The sequence below is a fragment of the Guyanagaster necrorhizus genome, assembly GCF_019112545.1.
Source record: "Guyanagaster necrorhizus MCA 3950 unplaced genomic scaffold BT62scaffold_5, whole genome shotgun sequence".
NCBI classification, from domain to species: domain Eukaryota; kingdom Fungi; phylum Basidiomycota; class Agaricomycetes; order Agaricales; family Physalacriaceae; genus Guyanagaster; species Guyanagaster necrorhizus.
Window position 1 is genome coordinate 16,655 of NW_025064884.1, and position 18,970 is coordinate 35,624.

Genomic DNA, 18,970 nt, shown 5'->3' on the forward strand with positions numbered 1-18,970 from the left:
ATGAGCACAGCTACAGTTAGCATATTTACACACTTATCATCCTCTCTTCTAACTATCTTTTCTGCAACCCATTCAACCTTCTCAAACTACCACCACCCCCACCTCTCACTAACTAAAAGCACATAATAGCCATTCACATGTTGCAATTGATTTGAGGGCAGTCTCTAAGACTCTCATTATAGCCAGTTATATTCCACTCCTCAAGTGAGCAGCAGAGGTCATAGTATAATAGCATGAGTCATCTGATATATGCATGGTTACTGGTCCAGCTAGATAGATATGACAAAGATGCCTATGATATGATTAGATAGGCATTTGATAAGATAAGATGATGAAAAAATCATAACACAAACTAACTACTTATTGTCTAATGACAATGCCTCTGATCCTATGGCTGTCTCAAACCAAGCCACTGCCTCACTGCTTCAAACCAAACCTTGGCTGAGCATGATTTAGAGGCTAAAATCATGACATGAAGAGGCTCTGAGTCATCAGATCATTTCACAGATTCAAAGGCTTAGAGGATGACATACTTCTAGCTAGAGACTTGTAAAGTTGACAGAATGCTGACAGTCATGATGGGGGGAAAGGATTAAGAAAGTAATCATTATCATTGTGTGATTATGTGCTATAAAACAATAATGGTTTGTTTTAAACATCTAGGTTTTTTCCATTTTTGTTTTTTTGCGATCGGATGTTCGGTCCGAGAGTGGCGTATTCGGAATAACGGAAAAGGAAACATATCCGCACGTGCGGGGGAGAAGAGTGCACGGACACAGGCCAGCTCGTTATCGCCCATTGCCACTTTTCCACCCGTCACCAATCGTCCCGTAATGGCCCGTGCAATGTCCATGGCTCCCCCGCCCTCTCCCCGGGAGACCAGACGGTCAGGTCGTCGCTCAGCACAGTCTGGCTCGACTGGCTCGTCTAAATCTCCGGATTCAGAAACTGTTCCTCGTTCGAAAGACGGGTCGCAGCGTCCATCCCTTTCGACACATAATAGCAGCAGCAGAAACAAGCGCCTCAAGCAGGAAGAGGCAGATGACGTAGTCAGTGAGCGAAAGAACGGTCATGCTGGGTCTACAAGTTCGTCGAGCTCGACCCAGGGTGCATCTAATGGTCGCTCGCGACGCAAAACCAAGGACAAAGACAAGGACATCCCAGTAGAGTATCCTGCTGATACCATCGCTGAAGAACCTTTACAAGAAGCAGGAGAGGAGGAGGAGGAGCAGGGCATCACACGCTGTATTTGTGGCAGCACTGGTGCGTCGGTCGTCTCCCTTTTTCGTTTCACGTTCTTAGAAACACCGAAAAGGCGAAGACGACCCTGATGCAGGTGAATTCATGGTCCAATGCGAGACATGCAAAGTATGGCAGCACGGCCTGTGTATGGGTTACGAATCGGAAGATCAGCTCCAGAACGACGACTATTACTGCGAGTTATGCAGACCCGATCTTCACACAGACCTCCTCAAGTATGATCTTTGTCTTGTGTATGTATTCTGTTCGTTAAGCATGTCTCTCAGGAAAAAGACCCGCAAGGCCCGACAGTCCTCTACAGCTTCCCACCATACAGTGGTCGGGAATCGTTTGTCCCGCTCGAGGTCTCCTTCTCATACCTTGAAGCAACAATCCAAACGGCGAAATACCATGAACAGCCGAGATGCTGCCTTCGACGAGAATCTGAAGGAGATATTGGAAACCACGGCCGCAGAGGCTGACGCCGTATACGATACCAAAAGCATTCATTCGAACACAAATGAGGACGAGGAGGTAGATGTGGGCCCTACTAGCCGAAGAAAGCGCAAACGAAAAGAGGACGACGCGTAAGTAGAATGTCTCTTTTCGAGAGCCATATGCTCATCCATTGCGCGCCTCTTTCAGACCTCCAAACAAGCGAACGCGATCGACGTCGATAGTATCGGATCGGCAGACAGCATCAGTTCTTTTGCGGGACGAAACTCCTCTTCCAAGCGCACCCATCAAAACGCCAGTGCTGTCAGTACCTCAACCAAAAGCTCGCGGCAAACGCGGGGGTCGCAAAGCAGCAGCGCACACCGAACCCGTGGTCAATGAAAATGGAGAAGGTATGATCTTTTTTTTCGATTTCCTCAACCTCCGATACTCATCATCTACCGCAGTGGTTACGCCTCCAGCGAAACGACAAGGCCACGGTGGTGGCCGGGGGAAAGGCGCGCATGCCAGGAAGATTCAAGCATCGACGGTCCTTGCAAGTGCTGCCCACGATGGTCGTCGCAACCAAGCCAATGGACCCAATGGTTCTGGTGGACCTTCTACCGCGGGCGAAGCCTCACGCGCATACCGCAATTCGCATGCTTATGTCGTATCCCAACAACCGTTGCTAACATCTTGGGGTTTGCCAGATTATTTGGCACATTTAGAGGAGATATTTCCTACACCGACGCCTACACCTTTGGAAGTACCATCGAGCAGCGACAATGGAATTGAAGTCAACCAGGAGAGAGGTGTAAAGACGAAGTGGCCTGGAAAGAGGATGAGTGTGGGCGACATGAATAAAAGAGTACGGACGCTGGTAGAGTGGGTGGGCAGAGAGCAGGCGAGTGCCCAGGAGCGGATGCGCCGTCGCGACGCTCTAGAGAAAGCTCTTAAGGAGGTGCAAGCTGGGGAAGAAGTTGTCCAGATGCGCGATGAGCTGATCAAGAATGATGCTTCAGTGTTCCTGGACGGGCAGCCACGAACAGAATCACCTTTACAGCAACGACCTAACTCTGCGACGCCACAAGTTTCAATCTCAGAGACAAAGGCTTCAACCATATTTTTCAGTTCTTCATCGTCTGATACGATGAAACAGATGGAACGACTAATGGAGGAGTTGATTCGATTCCAAGAACGATTCGGGCGAGGCAGACACTAGCAGGAAAGGCAGTGATAGAAAAACTAATTATTGGTATCGTATCCAGGCTATCGAAAACTTGAATGTACAATATTTTATCATGAGTCTAATTGCATCCGGAACGATTCATAGAGTTTATTTTGGTATTTTTTTAATTGGGTCGGACCGAGTCACTTCCAAAAAACCAACTTTGTTTCCTTCTTCCATGTCGCCCACGGCAACCATCGAGTATTCCTCGGATGCGCCAGAGCCGCAGCAGTATCCTCGTCTGGCAAAGCACCATCTTTTAGCTGATAACACGCCCGACTATCTTCGCCTCATACTGACTTCCAAGGTCTACGAAATATTAAAAGAGACTCCTCTCGTTCTCGCGACCAATCTGAGTGCCAAACTCGGAAATCAGATATGGCTCAAGCGAGAAGATTTGCAGGAAGTCTTTAGCTTCAAAATTCGCGGCGCATATAATTTTATGGCGAGTCTTAGTGAGGAGGAACGTTGGAAAGGTGTCGTCACATGTAGTGCCGGTCAGTGTGCGTACTACATGTCAGAACTACGTGTGATCTCTCAATTCCTCTTTTCGTCTCCAGGAAATCATGCCCAAGGTGTTGCACTATCCGGCGCGAAGCTAGGCATTCCTTGCACTATCATCATGCCCTGCGGTACCCCCTCCATCAAGGTCCGCAACGTCTCCCGTTTAGGTGCAAAGGTCATCCTCTATGGCATAGATTTTGATGAAGCCAAGGCGGAGTGTGCGAGACTTGCAGAGACCCATGGACTCGCGTTCGTTCCTCCGTATGACGACCCACTTGTTATTGCAGGACAAGGAACGGTTGGGATGGAAATCCTGAAGCAGCTTCCTGACTCTGAAAGCCTGGACTTCATTTTTTCGGCTATTGGAGGTGGAGGCCTTGTCTCTGGAATCGCCGAGTACGTGAAAAGGATCGGAAGTCCCAAGACCCAAGTTGTAGGAGTCGAAACTGTCGACGGTGATGCTATGGAAAGAAGTCTTGCAAATGGTGACCGTGTCACCCTACCTGAGGTCGGTCCTTTCAGTGACGGGACGGCTGTTAGAATCGTGGGGAAAGAACCGTTTAGAATATGCAAGGAGCTTCTTGATGGTGTAGTCAAGACAGACAACGACGAAATATGCGCAGCTATCAAAGATATATTTGAAGGTCAGGCCGTGTTTGATACGAAGTTGTGATATACTATTGACACCACCGCAGAGACTAGATCTATTACAGAACCCGCCGGTGCTTTGGCTTTGGCCGGTCTCAAGCGATACATTACACAGAATAACCTCGTAGGCGCGCAAAAACGATTCGTTGCCATTGTCAGTGGCGCGAACATGAACTTTGACCGACTTAGATTTGTCGCAGAGCGCGCTGAATTAGGAGAAGGGCGAGAAGCTCTCATCAGCGTTGATATCCCGGAAAAACCTGGCAGGTGACACGTTTCATAGTTTGGATGAGGAATTACTGAATTCCTCTCTTCGCGTAGCTTCATTCGACTACATACCCTCATACATCCTCGTGCTGTTACGGAGTTCCTCTACCGGTATAACGCTTATGGCTCCCCAGATCGAGCTCATATAGTGTTTTCGGTCAAGTTGGAGTCTAATAATCGGGCAGCAGAAATTGAGCAGCTGCTCCTGGCTCTTGCAAATGAAGACATGAAAGGATTTGACATCAGTGACAACGAATTCGCGAAAAGCCATGGGCGGTATATGATAGGGGGTACGCAGGTCGTACCGAACGAAAGGGTTTTTAGATTTGGTGCGCAACAATATTCTATCTGACACTGCGTATTGACGAATGCCACAGAGTTTCCCGAAAGGCCCAGCGCTCTTCGCAATTTCTTGCTGGGCATGCAACAAGACTGGAATATTAGCCTGTTCCATTATCGCAATCATGGCGCAGGTAAGTCACCTTTTAACGTATAGGACACGGAATACTGAGCTATTGCTGTCCAAAGACTTGGGAAAGGTTCTAGCTGGTATCCAAGTACCACTATCTGAATATGACGCTTTTGACAAGTTCTTAACCAAGATCAACTACACGTTCGTAGAGGAGACGAATAACCCGGTGTATAAGCAATATCTACGCGGTGAAGTATAATCTAATAGATCTTTCTGCTTGAGCCGATTGCTTTGGCTGTAAAATCGCGTCTCACTGCCCCGAAACGAGGCAACATTTATTATATTACAACAAGCGAAAGCATATAAGTTCTACACGTACGTTGTTGCATCCATCTCCACTACGTTATTGCAAAGGTGAGCTATATACATCGTAACATAGGCAAGTCCCACAATTATTATATAATTGAGATGCTAACATCCAACCTGCACAGTCACAGCTGCAGCGGATAGGCTTCGCAACCTTCCTCCATTCACTAACCAAGAAAAGGAGTCCTTCAGGGAACTGTTCCGACGGTGTTTGCTCTTTGAACGAGCTTTCGTCGGGAGAGCGGTTTCCACCAGAGTGGGAGTGGGTGAAGGGGGAGGAGAAACGATACACTCGATAGCCTTGATAGCCAAGGCAGTTGTAAGACCGCGGTTACCTATGCAGATTCCCGACGACCCATATTTGTACATCCAGCCAATTTCCCAACCTCCATCTTCGCATTGGAGGGGAAGCAAGGTACGAAGGTCCACTTCGTCCCTGATTCCAACATAATCGCATACTAGGATGCGCATCGCCAGTGCCAGCGCGTCGCCCTGGACGCCGATTCGCTCCCGTATCCGCTCCTTCAGTAAAGGCTTCAGAAGCACATGCAAATCAGCGTCTCCAGATCTCTGTAGAAGACGCCCCACAAAATATAGGAAGCACTCTGCGGTGGCGTAGTACCGAGTGCCATCGAGGTACGCCCGATTTAACAGCACCTCGCGTACCCAGGCAAGGGTCCGCTTCAGGTGCGCGCCTCGACCATACGAGTAAAACAAGCTAAGCACGTTGACACAGACGATTGGATCGAAACGTGGCCGGGAATGATCATAGTATGTCTATTGAACTATTTAGACACGGATCAACCCAGATCGTCAGATTTGCACACCTGAATGATTCCATCCGAATCCACATATTCGACCGTCTCGTCAATTATTGACTCTACGAGCTCTCGGTCATGTTTTAACACCGTAAGACCGAGAGATGTTGTATCGAGGTCACAGGGGAAGTCTTTGGTGGTAAGTTGTCCTTCCCCTGAAGTGGATGAGGATAAGGCAGCAACTGTTGTAGAACATAGACGTACCTTGGAAGAAATTCCATAGCCGTGGATACTCGACAAAACTAACTAGGGAGCTGTCGGGGCGGTGAGTAACGCGTCAGAAGAATATATAATGGCCTTACCGATCATCGGTGGCCTCTAGAATGAGGAGTTGCGCGAAGTTCTCTTCCAGGACGATACCTCCATCTGTCTTCGACTCCAATCGTTTGGCGTTGTTAGACAGATACTCTCGTCCGCGTGACACAGGGTCACCAAGTAGGTTTCTAAGAGCCCTCATCACTCGCGACTTGTCATCGAAAATGATGCCGTGCAAACCTAGGGAACGCGCTGTTAACACGTTCTCAGGCTTGTCGTCAACGAAAATAGTGGAATGAGGATCTGCCTTAGTTTCGGCAAGGACCTGTCTGTAGAAACCTAGGTGGGGTTTACGTTCTCCAGCAGCTCCGGACGTGAAAACGCGATCGAATAAAGACCAATCTGCCGGCTTCGTCCGAAGAACGTCGTTGTCGGGCAGGGATATGTTGGACATTGCGAAAACTCGTAGACGTCCACGAGAATTAGCTTTCAGTTCTCGAATGAGGGATGTCATTTCGTCGTCGGACTGTAGGGAATCTCGAGCCTGGTCGAAGGCCTTTCGAACTTCGGCAGGGTCAAGGGAGAATTCTACACCGACGAGGTCATAGCAATCCTGCTCGGTGACTTTGCCCCGCTCGTAGTCCATCCATGTCGAAGAAGAGAGGATATTTCGAAGGGTCTTAGACGAGATACTCGTTTCTGTCTTGGATGACCACGAAAAGAGCACATCACCGATGTCGAAGATTATGGTGTCGAAGGAATGCATAGGGGATAAACGACGATGCAAGTCTTCGGGTAACCAAAGCTATAAATTCACAAATCAGCCTCGGGAAAATATTATTATTGATACTGTTCCTGAAGCACGAGAAAGGACAAGTGCAATAACTACAGGCCCTCGAGGCCCCGGCCCGATATCGTCTAGTAGCTTCGTTGATGCTCGCTAACCGCTGTGATATTTTGATTCTGATCGCACTAGATCGCACTCCCAGGTACTGACTGGCTCATAGTTGGACAGGGGGTAAAAACTGGAATTAGATCTCAAGTCATCAAATGTGCATCATCCTTTCCTTGGCGGCGGCGTATATTTCCGCGTATTCCTGGGAGCACGCGATCATAGTTTGCGGCAGCAGTACACGAAATCTGGTACATTCCGGTTAACCTCATGAAAGACATTTTTGCGAATTACGACAAGACGTTTAAAGAAAATGATATGTCAATATGTATACGTGGGTCGTCCAAAATTTCATCAACTGAGGCTAGACGCGGCAGAGAAGTGCGCGAGGGGTGCGTAGGATCTGCGAGCCTACTATATACACCGGTTGCAAGTGTGCGTACTACTCCATTGCAGCGGTCGAGCTCGCAAAGGGATTTAGGAAGGCTTCCTTCCTTTCAAGCCCCCTACAAACCCACGGTTTCATTCGTATGGGTATAGTTATCTACGTATCTTCCCGGCCAATATATCATTTGAATACAATATTATAACACAAAGCGCAGCCTTGCCTATTAATTTCAATTTACTGTGATCCGATCTCCGATGGAGCAGTTGGCTACTCTGAAAGGTGCTGCCATGACCCAATATTGACTATGCAGCTTGAATGGAACCTGTCTTTCCTAACATCCTCTTCTACGCCTTTAAGCACTGGAGGAGTTGTGAGTTACTATGGGAATACATATCATGAAGCGGAATTCACCTTGGTGATCAAGGATCAGCGTTCCTGAAGATATCCGGGACCTATATTGTACTAACATGATACGCAGTCGCAGATTTCATCTGAGATACCGCGGGTAAAATCCGCTTGCTGTGCGTCCTGTGAAGCATATGAAAGTCTAAGAAAGTCCTAGGGCTCGAGGAACATATTACTTACGTCGGACGCTTGGCGTCTATTCAAGTTTCCGGCCAGATACTTTGGTACCCATAGCTCGTGCATCATCTCCTTGAAAAATTCGGAGTCGCTGAATCAGAGCTGCGACGCAGAAGTTAAAAATAGTGACCCTTTTGAATTTTCATCCCGTCCTCCTGAAAGTTTTGCGAGTACACGGTGTCGACAAGATATAGTAAAAGGGGGACTATCTACAAGCAAAGGCAATTTCTGTCAATGAAACAAACGACTTCACTTGAACGGTCGCTCAACGGAGTCAAACGCGTATGGCCATCATGAAGCTTGTACTAACTTACCTAGTTTGATCACCCGTGATCGTGACTGAAGAGCCTTGATTTGACCATGCCGCTGAACTTGCTTCTTCCTAGAAAACCGACACCCCTCAAGTCCTTGGACATTGTCTGAAACAGGCTGACGGTGCCTATTTTCTGTTATCCAGTATATCCTTTCCTTCCTACCAAATAAGTGCTCCGCGTGGCAGGTGCGGCTTCCAATTTACAAAAAAAAAAAATACCGTGATGCGTATGTACGTTAACTCCATTTGTTAGATTTTCTATTCTCCTTTCTTGCTTTGAGCACAAAGACCAAAAACTTCCCAATCCGTATCTTTGTTCTTGCTTTGTTCTTTAAAATATCACTTGCATCTGTCAGAAAAGAACGATAGGGGGACCCCTCGAACATGTCAGACCCATGCGTCTGCGTCCGCTTCAATAGGCGTCAATTTAAACCTTGGAAAACTGGGTACACTGTGTGACGCGTTCGCAACTATGAATATCGCCGCCGACTGTCGGTGGATTACTCCCGACCCCGTCTCTTCAAATCAATACTGCACTGGGCGCACAGCGTCTTGAAATACGATGGAAACGGCTTAGGAGAGAAGGGATACAATGTTGGCTACAGTGGCAGACGTGAATTTGATTGTGGATAGACATAAAACATACTGCTGTACAGATTCTGGCAACAAACCTCAGGTTTTTACAATAGTTATCACTGAGAGTTTTGTGATAAAACAATTCGTTATCAGAATTGGGTTGATTGGATGTAAATTGCGACCTCCTAGCGGAAACAATGCCTTGTAAATGACATCGCAAGGCAAGCATCTTAACACCGATTCTTTGCCATGTTACCACAGATACTTGATCGTCAACCAAGAGAAATATCCTATCCGGCGTAATATAGGCTCGTAACACATCTTGCGTACCTAGCATGCTGAGAGCAGGAAGGTCGGCACTCTACGCCATCGACAACAATCGTTCCCTGCGAAACCAGGTCAAAACTTGAAAGGTCAGTCCGCAATCAGTCATTCGAAGGCATACAGAGCACCACAGTGAACCCAAATGATAGGCTTACTCGTTCTTAGTGCAATTCACAGAGAGTAGGCTTGTGCGCACGAAGGATAATATTCACCTCAAACTGATCGGTTTAATACCCGTTGAATGCCTCGAGAGTATTCGTCATTAGCGAAACCATCGGAAGATCGAGTGGTACTTGAAATAGAGAATTCCGTCCTTCGCCGATTCTATTCATGTCTGCATGCCTTTGTAAGCGTTCACGTCAGGCTTGAAGGGAGATAAGCAATTATAACGTTGCATGGCGTCAATGTACCAGAGGCGGTGAAAGCTCTGTCTGCTAGTACTTAAGTGTACATTCATGTATTTTCAAAGCGTCGTGCTAAGTACTTACCCATCAATGTCTCGGATTAATACGATCTAAATGCCGCGAGTCTGCTTGCCATCAAGGGTATACCCAGGAAAGCCTACAGGGCGGGCACCATTCTCCACTGTGGGTTAGACGACGTGAATTCAGAATGAGGGGGAACCGAAGGAAATTACGAAATTTATTGACCTGGATCTGAAAAAAAACAAGTAAAGAATCGTCGACGGATCTTTAATGAGCAGGGAAGGTATGACATAGGGATACGTAGAATGACCTACCTGTAGAACAGTGTGAAGAGCCAAGACTGAGATTCTGACGTCTCGATAAACCACGTGTCACGCATGCAAGATTGTGGCTTGGTGGCCACTGGTCACAGACAGGACCCTGCATTATGCACAGAGACTGTTAGGGAGAGGTAAGTACTTTCTTTGCTTTTGGGTATCTTTAGCGCCTAGTCAGGTCTCCTGAAATCCTGCAGTTGATCTGAAGTCACGTTCTCTTCGATTGACATGAGAGGACAATCTCGACCACCGCCTGTGATACAGAAGTTGACAAGGGGACTGTTCTCTGGCAGTTTCGCATGTTAAGGCAGCGTTGCCCACTAGCCTTGTGCAATGCCTCTACGATCATATCGATGGGTCAGGATTCCCTTTGGCCTCACTTAGTTAGCCCCAAACAAAGAACTGAACGGGCATGTGGTAAAACATTAGCAAAGCCAACTCTACGCAGGGATCATGCTAACCTTACCCAGAACTATCGTGGTTCTCTTGCATTATCCGCGGATCCAGCACCTAAGCATGCCGATAAGCGATAGCATAGTAAAGCATTTTTTGAATTTTTGACGGTCATAGCTGGTTTATTTCGAGACGGCTGCCAGGAGGTCTTGCAAACATATATTTCACAACACATGAATCCAAATGACGGCCCATCGGTTTACGACAATTAGCTGTAGACCTAGGGTCTGGCATGTGTCTCATCGTCGCCACACTCCGAAAATATCGCCACCCTGCGGGTTCATATCCGAGGCGCTAATACGAATATGAACATTTGGTCATGCACAAGCCTCCATGAAGAGCGGAACTAACTGTAAAATTCGTCATCAGGACGTGCTAGTTCATTCATATGAACCAGGGTACTACCAGGGTCCAGCTGATCAAAGATCATCCTTGTGGCTGGATATCTCTCGGGCTGAAGGTCTGAGCGCTACCGCACTGTCGCTCCATATCATCTTAGACGATGTACTTGCATTAATAAAGGCAGAACAAGAAGGGAGCAGGAGCCATAATTCTATGAGTGACGTGAATGTCAACCATCAAGAGGTCCACGAGGTTGATATTGTGAATGTTCCAGGCGTTGTAAAGGAGCTTCGCGACATGGCCAGCTTACACTCCGAAGGTGCTGGTAAGGAGGTTCAGGGATACGGCCATCGTACGAAGTGCTCGTCCACTTGATAAATGTTGTTGCAGCATGCGGCTGATATCTCCAATACTGCAGTGTCTATGACAAAGGGTAATTGGAAAAAAGAGTGAATTTACGGTGTCCAGCCTCAGACGCCTCAAAGATGGCGTAAGGTAACACTCATTGAGTAAGCAAACGTGCAGGGTTCATCGGGACAGATAATTCTGCAGGTTCAGAAAGGGTAAGCATATGAGTCAAATGACGAAGCGTGATACTCGCCTACACATCTAATGGTGAGGCTCAGGCTTCTTTGCCTTCAGGTAAATGTTTTCCGCAATGACATAGCCTGTGAATGCCACGACAGCGATTCCAAACCCTGGGAAGAGATTACGGAGAATTGTCTTTTGAGAGAAGACCGGGTGATTTCGCCAGGCCTCAAACTTCGCCCAAGGATCTCTGTACAGTGGAAGATTCGACATTTCTGGAAGCACAATGAGTTTGAGAGACGATGGAAATAAGGACAAATCGTGGTCACCTTGTTCGTTGGAATGGACGGGTGAGGGAGGTGTTGCTTATTTCGGAAGGACGTTGCGTGACCACTTAAGGGCCGGTTAGTCAAAACTTCGCCAAATTCTCATCAGTTTCCAACAGTCCGCCTCCTTACCTCGTTCTACCATCTTCTTCCTTGCCGGTGCTCTCACCCTCTACTGTATATATCTATTCTCTTGCCTTATCGTCTAAATATCCACATCGATCATGTCTACCGACTCAGCAATGCTTTCTGACGACAACCGTCCTGCCACTTCCTCTCCTAATGGCCATGCCAACGGTAAGAATGGCACAAGTGCTACCGAGCAGCTCAGTGATGAAGAGGAAATTCCTTTGGTACGAAACACCTACTATAAATTTATTCAGCATTAACTCTTACCGCCCTTTGCTTTTGACACTTCATCAGTCTCAAGTGACACGCACGCCCTACTCCTCTGCGCAACCTCCCAGGCAGAAGCGTAAAAGAGCTGTATACTATGAATCGTCAAGCGAGGATGATACGCCGCTCGCCTCTTCCCCGTTGAAGCCCTCTTCTGACGCCGTAACCAAGCCAGGCGCTATAAACGCCACTACCGTACCGGCGTCTCTGGTCAATGGTAAAGGAAAAGGAAAAGCCGTCAAGGAAGAATACACAGAATGCGAAACACCCGATGACGCGCCATCCAAGGCCAAAGTGAACGCCAACGGACGATCTAAGCGTCCGGCTAGGAAGAAAGCCAAGCACGACGACGACGATGACGACGACGAAGCAGTCTCTGATAGTGGCGATTCAACCCCACCTACTAAGAAGAAGAGAGCTGTACCTCGGAAGCGTAAAGCTAAAGAGCAAAGCGAGCCGGAACCGGAATCCGAAGACGATGCGCCTGTCAAGAAACCTTCGATTCAGCGCGCGACGAAAAAGGTGAAGAAAGAGGATGGAGGAGGAGCTACATCTGAGGTTGATGCTTCAAAGCCGAAGAAGCGTGGTACGAAGAAGGAAAAGGAAGGGAAAGAGAAGGGCAAGGGCAAGAACAAGAAGGAAGAGGAAGAGGAAGAGGTGTTCAGATGGTGGGAGGTAGGGGGGGGCGACGGCTCCGTAAAGTGGAAAACCCTCGAACACAACGGTGTAATATTCCCGCCTCCGTATGAACCTTTGCCTCTTGACGTTAAAATGAAGTATGATGGTATGGTTCAGCGGTCTCATCAGCATTTCTTCATTTTTAACACTTCCATTCACTCTAGGAAAGGAAGTCGATCTGCCGCCTGCGTCTGAGGAGGTTGCTAGCTTCTATGCTGCCATGATAGAAACCGACCACGCCCAAGATGCAACTTTCAACAAGAACTTCTTTGACGATTGGAAGAAAGTCTTAAAAGCAAACCCTCCTGTTCGTTGTCATATTCGTGTCGGGCTTCTCACTTCACCTGACATTTTTTGATTGCCAGCTCAATGGTACAAATATAGTCTCATTTGAGCTCTGTGATTTCAGCCCAATGTTCCAGCATTTCGAAACTGAAAAGGCTAAGAAGAAGAGTTTGCCGGCGGCAGAGAAGAAAGAGCTGAAGAAGGCGAGGGACGACATGGAGGCCAAGTATACGACTTGTCTATTGGATGGACGCAAAGAAAAGGTGGGCAATTTCCGCGTAGAGCCTCCGGGTCTATTCAGGGGGCGTGGCGAGCATCCTAAGAAAGGAGCACTAAAGGTACGGACAAGCGGTTGTTTTTGTTGAATACTTTCACTGATATGTTGTGCAGTTCCGTGTTCGTCCAGAAGACATAACGCTTAACATTGGCAAAGATGCACCCATTCCTGTCCCGAACATGCCAGGAAAATGGAAGGCAATCCAACATGATAATACCGTTACGTGGCTGGCGAACTGGACAGAAAACATCAACAATAGTCACAAGTACGTTTTCTTAGCCGCAGGCAGTTCGCTTAAGGGACAAAGCGATATGTTGAAGTTTGAGAAAGCCCGTGAACTGAAGGTCGGTCAACGTAAGGAACTGTGCTATGATATCTGATGATCCTTGTAGAACCACGTTGACCGAATCCGGCAAAACTATAATACAGACCTGAGGTCGAAAGTAATGGCTGATCGACAGCGTGCGACGGCCATGTATTTTATCGACAAACTTGCGCTTCGTGCGGGTAATGAGAAAGGAGAAGATGAAGCTGATACTGTAGGCTGCTGCTCTCTGCGTTGCGAACATCTGACGCTGGAATCCCCAAACACCATCGTTTTCGATTTCCTTGGCAAGGATTCGATCCGTTATTACAACCAAGTCCCCGTCGACCCTCAGGTCTTCAAGAACATCCGGATATTTAAGGAGAATAAAGAGGACGAGGATGCCTTGTTCGACCGTGTCAACGTAAGGGTCTTCTGTCTTTGTTATCTCGCATTGTCTGACGTATTTCTGCTCAGACTTCTTCCCTGAATAAGCATCTGACAAGTGAAATGAAGGGTCTTACAGCAAAGGTTTTCCGTACTTACAATGCATCTATCACGTTCCAGAAACTCTTGGACGAGAAAGAGGAGGAACTCAAGAATGCGACGCTACAGGAAAAGCTCAACGCCTACAATCATGCCAATCGCCTTGTCGCCATTCTATGTAACCATCAACGTGCAGCTCCTAAGACCCATGACCAATCGATGGAAAAGATGAGATATAAGGTATGGCTTGCGGAGTGTCCGTTGGATGGCTGTCTGATGGTTATTCGCAGTACCGATCACTCAAATACGAGCGCATGAAAATGCGTCACGCTCTCTTTGCTCTTGATGACAGCTACAAGTCGGATGACAAGTATGCTGATGATGAATCCGAGATCGACGATGATTGGATCACTACTCATGAGGAAAGTATGAGGGGCAAGGATATGGAAAAGGCCGAGAAGAAGTTCGAAAAGGACAACGAGAAGCTCATCGAAGACGGTAAAGAACCTCACGGCCAGTCTGTGCTCGATAGCAAGATCAAGGCTATCAAGGACGAATACAAGAGACTGGCGAAGGAGCGGGGTACGAAGAAGGCGAAGTCGAACAAAACAGCGGAAAAACTGGAAGAAGCAATCGAGAAACTTGGACAGAGGATCAAGGCTTTTAAGCTCCAGATGGTCGACAGAGACGCTGGTAAAGAGGTTGCACTGGGCACTAGGTTTGCGAGCTTTCTCAAAGACGCGTTGTATTATGTCTAATATTCTTCCTCACAGTAAAATCAATTATCTAGACCCTAGGTCTGTTTTCCGCTGTCTATAACTAACTTCCTCACTGACCAATGATCAGAATAACGGCTGCTTGGTGCAAAACCCACGATGTCCCGATCGAAAAGCTTTTCTCGAAGACCCTCGTCACGAAATGTACGTTGGTCTTTTTCTCCTAGACTATCACCGTTCTGAAATCATGATTAGTCCCTTGGGCACTGGAGGCAGACGCCTATTGGAAATTCTGAAGTGTCTCCCTTTAATTACTGTGTGATACATTTCAAGGATTAGGCTAGGACGCTTGGGGCGTGGACACTCAATGTTTCGTTATACACACCACTCTTATTATTTTTTATGTCCTCGCAATGTCTTACATAGAAACACATTTGTAGCCTTTCTGAATGAGAAATACTCAAAAGATTCGATGATTGGCAGGTATAATGCCGAGAGTAAAATAACACGTGTTCTTCTATCACTTCTACCTTGTCGGTTCACACACAGGACCATGAGCATGTTTGCGTCCAAAACTGCATTTGACGCACTCGATGTCGATTTTGGCGAAGAGAGTGAAGAAGAGACCGTGCTGGAGGTGCCAGAAGTAACAATGAATCAAAGGTGCGTGTTACGGCTCAGTTGCATGGATTCACCATTTACAATTCCTGTTCTTCAGTCCCCCTGAAGGGCCCACTAAATTGACTAAAACTGCGATAAAGAAGGCCGCAAAGCTCGCTCGTCGTGAAGCAAAACAACAGAAGTCCTTGGCAAAGAGCAGAGACGGTTCTCCATCTCCTGCACCACCACAAACTCCGCCACCGACTGAGGCGACGGTGGCGACGGAGACCCCCTCTATTCCTGCTACTAATCCCCTAAAAGAGTATCCTATCGTCGAAGAAGTCGTCTCCCAAAAGCCTGCCCCATCCGCCGTAGTCGAACCAGAGCCTGAACTCAAAGTCCCGCCCCCACTCACCGTGTCGCGACCAGGGAAATCCACACCAGTTAATGGTATTGCCAAGCCGACGTCTCCAGTCGTAGATCATACCGAACCAGAAGAGCCGCCCCAAGTAATCCTGCCCCCAAAGGCCGAGCAACTCCAGCCACCTACAAAATTAGAGGCCGCAGACCCTGAAGAAGCAAAGAAGAGGCAGAATGTCGTTACGCGGACTGTGTGGACGCTCATCATGATTTTCGGATTCATTGGTACTTTGATTTCATGTTCCACCAAATCCTGGCTAATTGCACTTCAGGATTGTTACTCATGGGTCATGGCTATATGATTCTATTGGTTATGCTTTGCCAGACCCTCGTTTACAGAGAAGTAACGGCTCTCTTTTCGTTAAAGGCATCGGATATCAAGGCGGCTGCTTCGTCGGATATAAAGGATCCTTGGAGCAAAACCCTCAATTGGTACTTCTTCGCCGTAACCAATTACTTCCTCTATGGGGAGAGTATTATTTATTACTTCAAGGTTATTTCCTTAGCTAGTTTGTGGCCGGCTGTTTCTCACTAAGATTTCACAGCATGTGGTTTTCGCCGATGCGCAATTGCTCCCCTTTGCTACGAATCACCGAATGATCAGTTTTATGCTGTACACTATTGGTTTTATGGGATTCGTCATGTCTCTCAAGAAGGGCTACCTCAAACAGCAATTCGGACTGTTCTGCTGGGTACATATGACGTTGCTCTTCATCGTCGTTTCGAGGTAGGTTGCGCCACTCATTCGCTCTCCGCTTTCGCTAAATTTCTTACAGTCATTTCATTATGAACAACATTCTTGAAGGACTTATATGGTTTTTTGTTCCCGCATCACTGGTCATCTGTAACGACGTCTTCGCCTACATCTGGGGTAAAACAATAGGACGGACGCCTCTTATTTCTCTGTCGCCTAAAAAGACTGTCGAGGGCTTTGTTGGCGCATTTTGGACCACACTTCTTTTTTCTCTTTTGTGGGGCTCATTCTTTATGAGATACAAGTACATGATATGTCCTGTGCACGACTTGGGCGTCAGTGCTTGGAGTAACGTTACATGCACACCCAACCCGGTTTTCGTATGGAAGGAATGGCAAATCTGGACCCCAGTTGCCAGTGTCCTATCTGCGTGTGTGAGTACCTATTTATCTTTTATGTTATCTATGCTCATTGCTTCGACAGTTCGGCATTTCGATTACTAGTATCCCCTACACGTTATATCACTTCCATCTCATGTTCATGTCAATCTTTGCGTCTCTTGTTGCACCATTTGGAGGGTTCTTTGCGTCGGGATTCAAGCGTGCCTTTAACATCAAGGATTTCGGCCACAGCATCCCAGGGCATGGTGGTATGACAGATCGTATGGATTGCCAGTGCGTATGCAGCTGTTATGGACAATGGTATAAAGTTGACTTGTGGCGTTAAGGTTCTTGATGGGTGTCTTCATCTATGTTTACTATAGCAGCCTTATCCGTGAACATCATGTCACGGTAGGTTCGGTGTTGCAGACGATTGTAAGCGGGCTGACAGTGGGTGAGCAGCTTGAGTTGATAGCCGATATGAAGCGATATCTGGAAGGGCAGGGTATACGTGTATCGTGCTAACCTGTAGACTGGGATACATAGTGCTTTCTTTCAAAATATTGCATACTATATGCTTTGAACCAAAGAATTGATAAATAGGTTGGGTATTGCTAAGGTATACTAGACTACAGTCCATCTGCCCATACCTCCAAAAGCCATGGCTTTGCGGCCATTGGCATTGTTGAACCCTTGAACACCTAGCCCTTTCCCATCCCTGCAATCGCATTGTGTAACGTAATAGAGAGAAAGCTCTCCTCCTCCTCTAGGAATATACACAGTGGCGCTCCAACCGCCTTCTTCGTTCGCCTGCATTGGGGTTCGCGTCTTGTCAGGATTGCTGATAAGATAAACATAATTATCCACCTCAGCCCTCGACATATGCTCACAGAGCTTGAATATGTGAAAAGTGGCCCATGTCCCGCTCTGAATGTACTTTTCGGCGGGCTGGATGAGGTAAGGATTAAAGTTCAACTGATAAAAGTCCTGGAAGATGACAGGACCCTCCGGTTCGAGGATGTACTGCTCCCAGGACACAGGGCCACCATCCTCCTCGGCTATAAGCTGGTAAGATGGGTCTTCGGGGTAATGGCGCCTCACAAATTCTGCTGGGGAAGAGCTGAACCACATGGGAGTGAAGCGCTTGTTATACGCGGACCCTTCGAGGGCGCCGGCACCCCAGCAACAGTCAATGAGCCGCCACTCTCCGTCCATGAGTACGCAGTTCCAGGCGTGATTCCCTTGGTAGGGAGGAACGGGCACATCGGGGCCTATCGCGGCATACCCAAAGCCCTTCCCATGGCCAGTGACCTTGTAAGACTGCACCCCGATGCGCTGGGCGAGATACTCGAACAAGCCAGCATACCCATCGCAGACTGCCAGTCCAGATTGGAGGGTGGATTGGGCAGTTGCGGGACGTACGTTTCCGGAAAAGAAGGACGCAGCATCATAGGCGACGTTGTGGTGCAGCCATGTGAAGATTGCACGACACTTTTCTGTTTCAGAGTCGAAGGGAGAGGTGAGGTCGACTGCGAGCTGGTCGAGGGAGCTGACTGTCTGGCGGGGGAATTGGGCGGCATGGGCATCTACGTAGGAGAAGTCGTGGCACTTGAGGCAGGACGACTCTGGTTCTGGTTCTGGCTCTGGAGGTGGGGTAGGAAGATGGGCGGGTGGACGTCGAGGAGGAGGCGGCGGAGGCGGCAGGGCACTGTGGGGTGTCGATGTCGGGATGGGCGGTGGCGGGCGACGGATAAGGCGAAGAAAGTCGGGATCCCGTACGACGAGCGAGCTTCGGCCTTGAAGTGGGCCAGATGAGCTTCGGTCGAGCTTCAAGCTGGCTATCCTTGCTGCGATTCCCTTTGGTTGCTGGTCATCGTCGTCGATGGCAGCGCCTTGTAGCGAGGGGACAGGCGGAAGGGTGGGACGGGGAGGCAAGGCAGGACGATACATCCGACTGTCGCATGTGGCAAGTAGGGACTCATCAACGGCGCAACTAATACCCGGCTTCTTATTCGTTCCTTTCTTGCGCTGTCACGCTGGTGGCCCTTATTCTGGCTATTCTGGTGTCATTTCTGGCCATTTTGCTGCCATCTGCC

General features: G+C 48.1%; 7 protein-coding genes across 7 annotated transcripts; 4 read left to right on the top strand and 3 right to left on the bottom strand.

Annotated features, from left to right (window-relative positions):
* The first annotated feature begins 794 nt into the window (after positions 1-794).
* Positions 795-3,024, top strand: BT62DRAFT_962809 (uncharacterized protein). Its single transcript, XM_043188655.1, has 5 exons — positions 795-1,263; positions 1,316-1,475; positions 1,527-1,826; positions 1,885-2,087; positions 2,142-3,024. The coding sequence occupies exons 1-5, from the start codon at positions 834-836 to the stop codon at positions 2,894-2,896; spliced, it is 1,848 nt and encodes a 615-aa protein (XP_043042988.1). The 5' UTR covers positions 795-833; the 3' UTR covers positions 2,897-3,024.
* Positions 3,025-3,080: 56 nt separating this feature from the next.
* BT62DRAFT_886875 (threonine dehydratase I) lies at positions 3,081-4,992 on the top strand (the record flags this gene model as incomplete). Its single annotated transcript, XM_043182895.1, has 6 exons — positions 3,081-3,399; positions 3,463-4,050; positions 4,102-4,321; positions 4,376-4,650; positions 4,699-4,794; positions 4,850-4,992. 6 exons carry the CDS (start codon positions 3,081-3,083, stop codon positions 4,990-4,992), a joined length of 1,641 nt encoding a protein of 546 aa, XP_043042989.1.
* A 110-nt stretch (positions 4,993-5,102) lies between these two features.
* Positions 5,103-6,938, bottom strand: BT62DRAFT_962816 (HAD-like protein; the record flags this gene model as incomplete). Its single annotated transcript, XM_043188656.1, has 4 exons — positions 5,103-5,876; positions 5,927-6,072; positions 6,122-6,171; positions 6,220-6,938. The coding sequence occupies 4 exons, from the start codon at positions 6,936-6,938 to the stop codon at positions 5,205-5,207; spliced, it is 1,587 nt and encodes a 528-aa protein (XP_043042990.1). The 3' UTR covers positions 5,103-5,204.
* A 4,455-nt stretch (positions 6,939-11,393) lies between these two features.
* BT62DRAFT_885860 (uncharacterized protein) lies at positions 11,394-11,585 on the bottom strand (the record flags this gene model as incomplete). The annotated part of the gene is made up of 1 exon (XM_043182852.1): positions 11,394-11,585. One exon carries the CDS (start codon positions 11,583-11,585, stop codon positions 11,394-11,396), a length of 192 nt encoding a protein of 63 aa, XP_043042991.1.
* Positions 11,586-11,720: 135 nt separating this feature from the next.
* Positions 11,721-15,253, top strand: BT62DRAFT_928217 (uncharacterized protein). Its single transcript, XM_043185461.1, has 11 exons — positions 11,721-11,991; positions 12,062-12,818; positions 12,877-13,019; positions 13,078-13,335; positions 13,388-13,618; positions 13,667-14,002; positions 14,056-14,304; positions 14,355-14,782; positions 14,838-14,861; positions 14,911-14,984; positions 15,036-15,253. Exons 1-11 carry the CDS (start codon positions 11,863-11,865, stop codon positions 15,074-15,076), a joined length of 2,670 nt encoding a protein of 889 aa, XP_043042992.1. The 5' UTR covers positions 11,721-11,862; the 3' UTR covers positions 15,077-15,253.
* Positions 15,254-15,294: 41 nt separating this feature from the next.
* Positions 15,295-17,721, top strand: BT62DRAFT_928218 (uncharacterized protein). The gene is made up of 7 exons (XM_043185462.1): positions 15,295-15,443; positions 15,499-16,025; positions 16,073-16,293; positions 16,346-16,527; positions 16,577-16,928; positions 16,978-17,168; positions 17,222-17,721. The coding sequence occupies exons 1-7, from the start codon at positions 15,334-15,336 to the stop codon at positions 17,397-17,399; spliced, it is 1,761 nt and encodes a 586-aa protein (XP_043042993.1). The 5' UTR covers positions 15,295-15,333; the 3' UTR covers positions 17,400-17,721.
* On the bottom strand, positions 17,216-18,925 carry BT62DRAFT_587197 (uncharacterized protein). Its single transcript, XM_043181520.1, has one exon. It carries the CDS (start codon positions 18,822-18,824, stop codon positions 17,499-17,501), a length of 1,326 nt encoding a protein of 441 aa, XP_043042994.1. The 5' UTR covers positions 18,825-18,925; the 3' UTR covers positions 17,216-17,498.
* Between the last annotated feature and the right edge of the window lie 45 nt (positions 18,926-18,970).

Bases quoted from the DNA above. Each gene is read 5' to 3' on its own strand.
- BT62DRAFT_587197 (XM_043181520.1), bottom strand. From the start codon at position 18,824: ATGTATCGTCCTGCCTTGCCTCCCCGTCCCACCCTTCCGCCTGTCCCC.
- BT62DRAFT_928218 (XM_043185462.1), top strand. From the start codon at position 15,334: ATGAGCATGTTTGCGTCCAAAACTGCATTTGACGCACTCGATGTCGAT. The intron at 16,294-16,345 runs GTTATTTCCTTA...AAGATTTCACAG, and splicing joins GTATTATTTATTACTTCAAG to CATGTGGTTTTCGCCGATGC. The intron at 16,528-16,576 runs GTAGGTTGCGCC...AATTTCTTACAG, and splicing joins CTCTTCATCGTCGTTTCGAG to TCATTTCATTATGAACAACA.
- BT62DRAFT_962809 (XM_043188655.1), top strand. From the start codon at position 834: ATGGCCCGTGCAATGTCCATGGCTCCCCCGCCCTCTCCCCGGGAGACC. The intron at 1,264-1,315 runs GTGCGTCGGTCG...AACACCGAAAAG, and splicing joins CTGTATTTGTGGCAGCACTG to GCGAAGACGACCCTGATGCA. The intron at 1,827-1,884 runs GTAAGTAGAATG...CGCCTCTTTCAG, and splicing joins AAACGAAAAGAGGACGACGC to ACCTCCAAACAAGCGAACGC.
- BT62DRAFT_928217 (XM_043185461.1), top strand. From the start codon at position 11,863: ATGTCTACCGACTCAGCAATGCTTTCTGACGACAACCGTCCTGCCACT. The intron at 13,619-13,666 runs GTCGGTCAACGT...TGATCCTTGTAG, and splicing joins AGAAAGCCCGTGAACTGAAG to AACCACGTTGACCGAATCCG. The intron at 14,985-15,035 runs GTACGTTGGTCT...AATCATGATTAG, and splicing joins GAAGACCCTCGTCACGAAAT to TCCCTTGGGCACTGGAGGCA.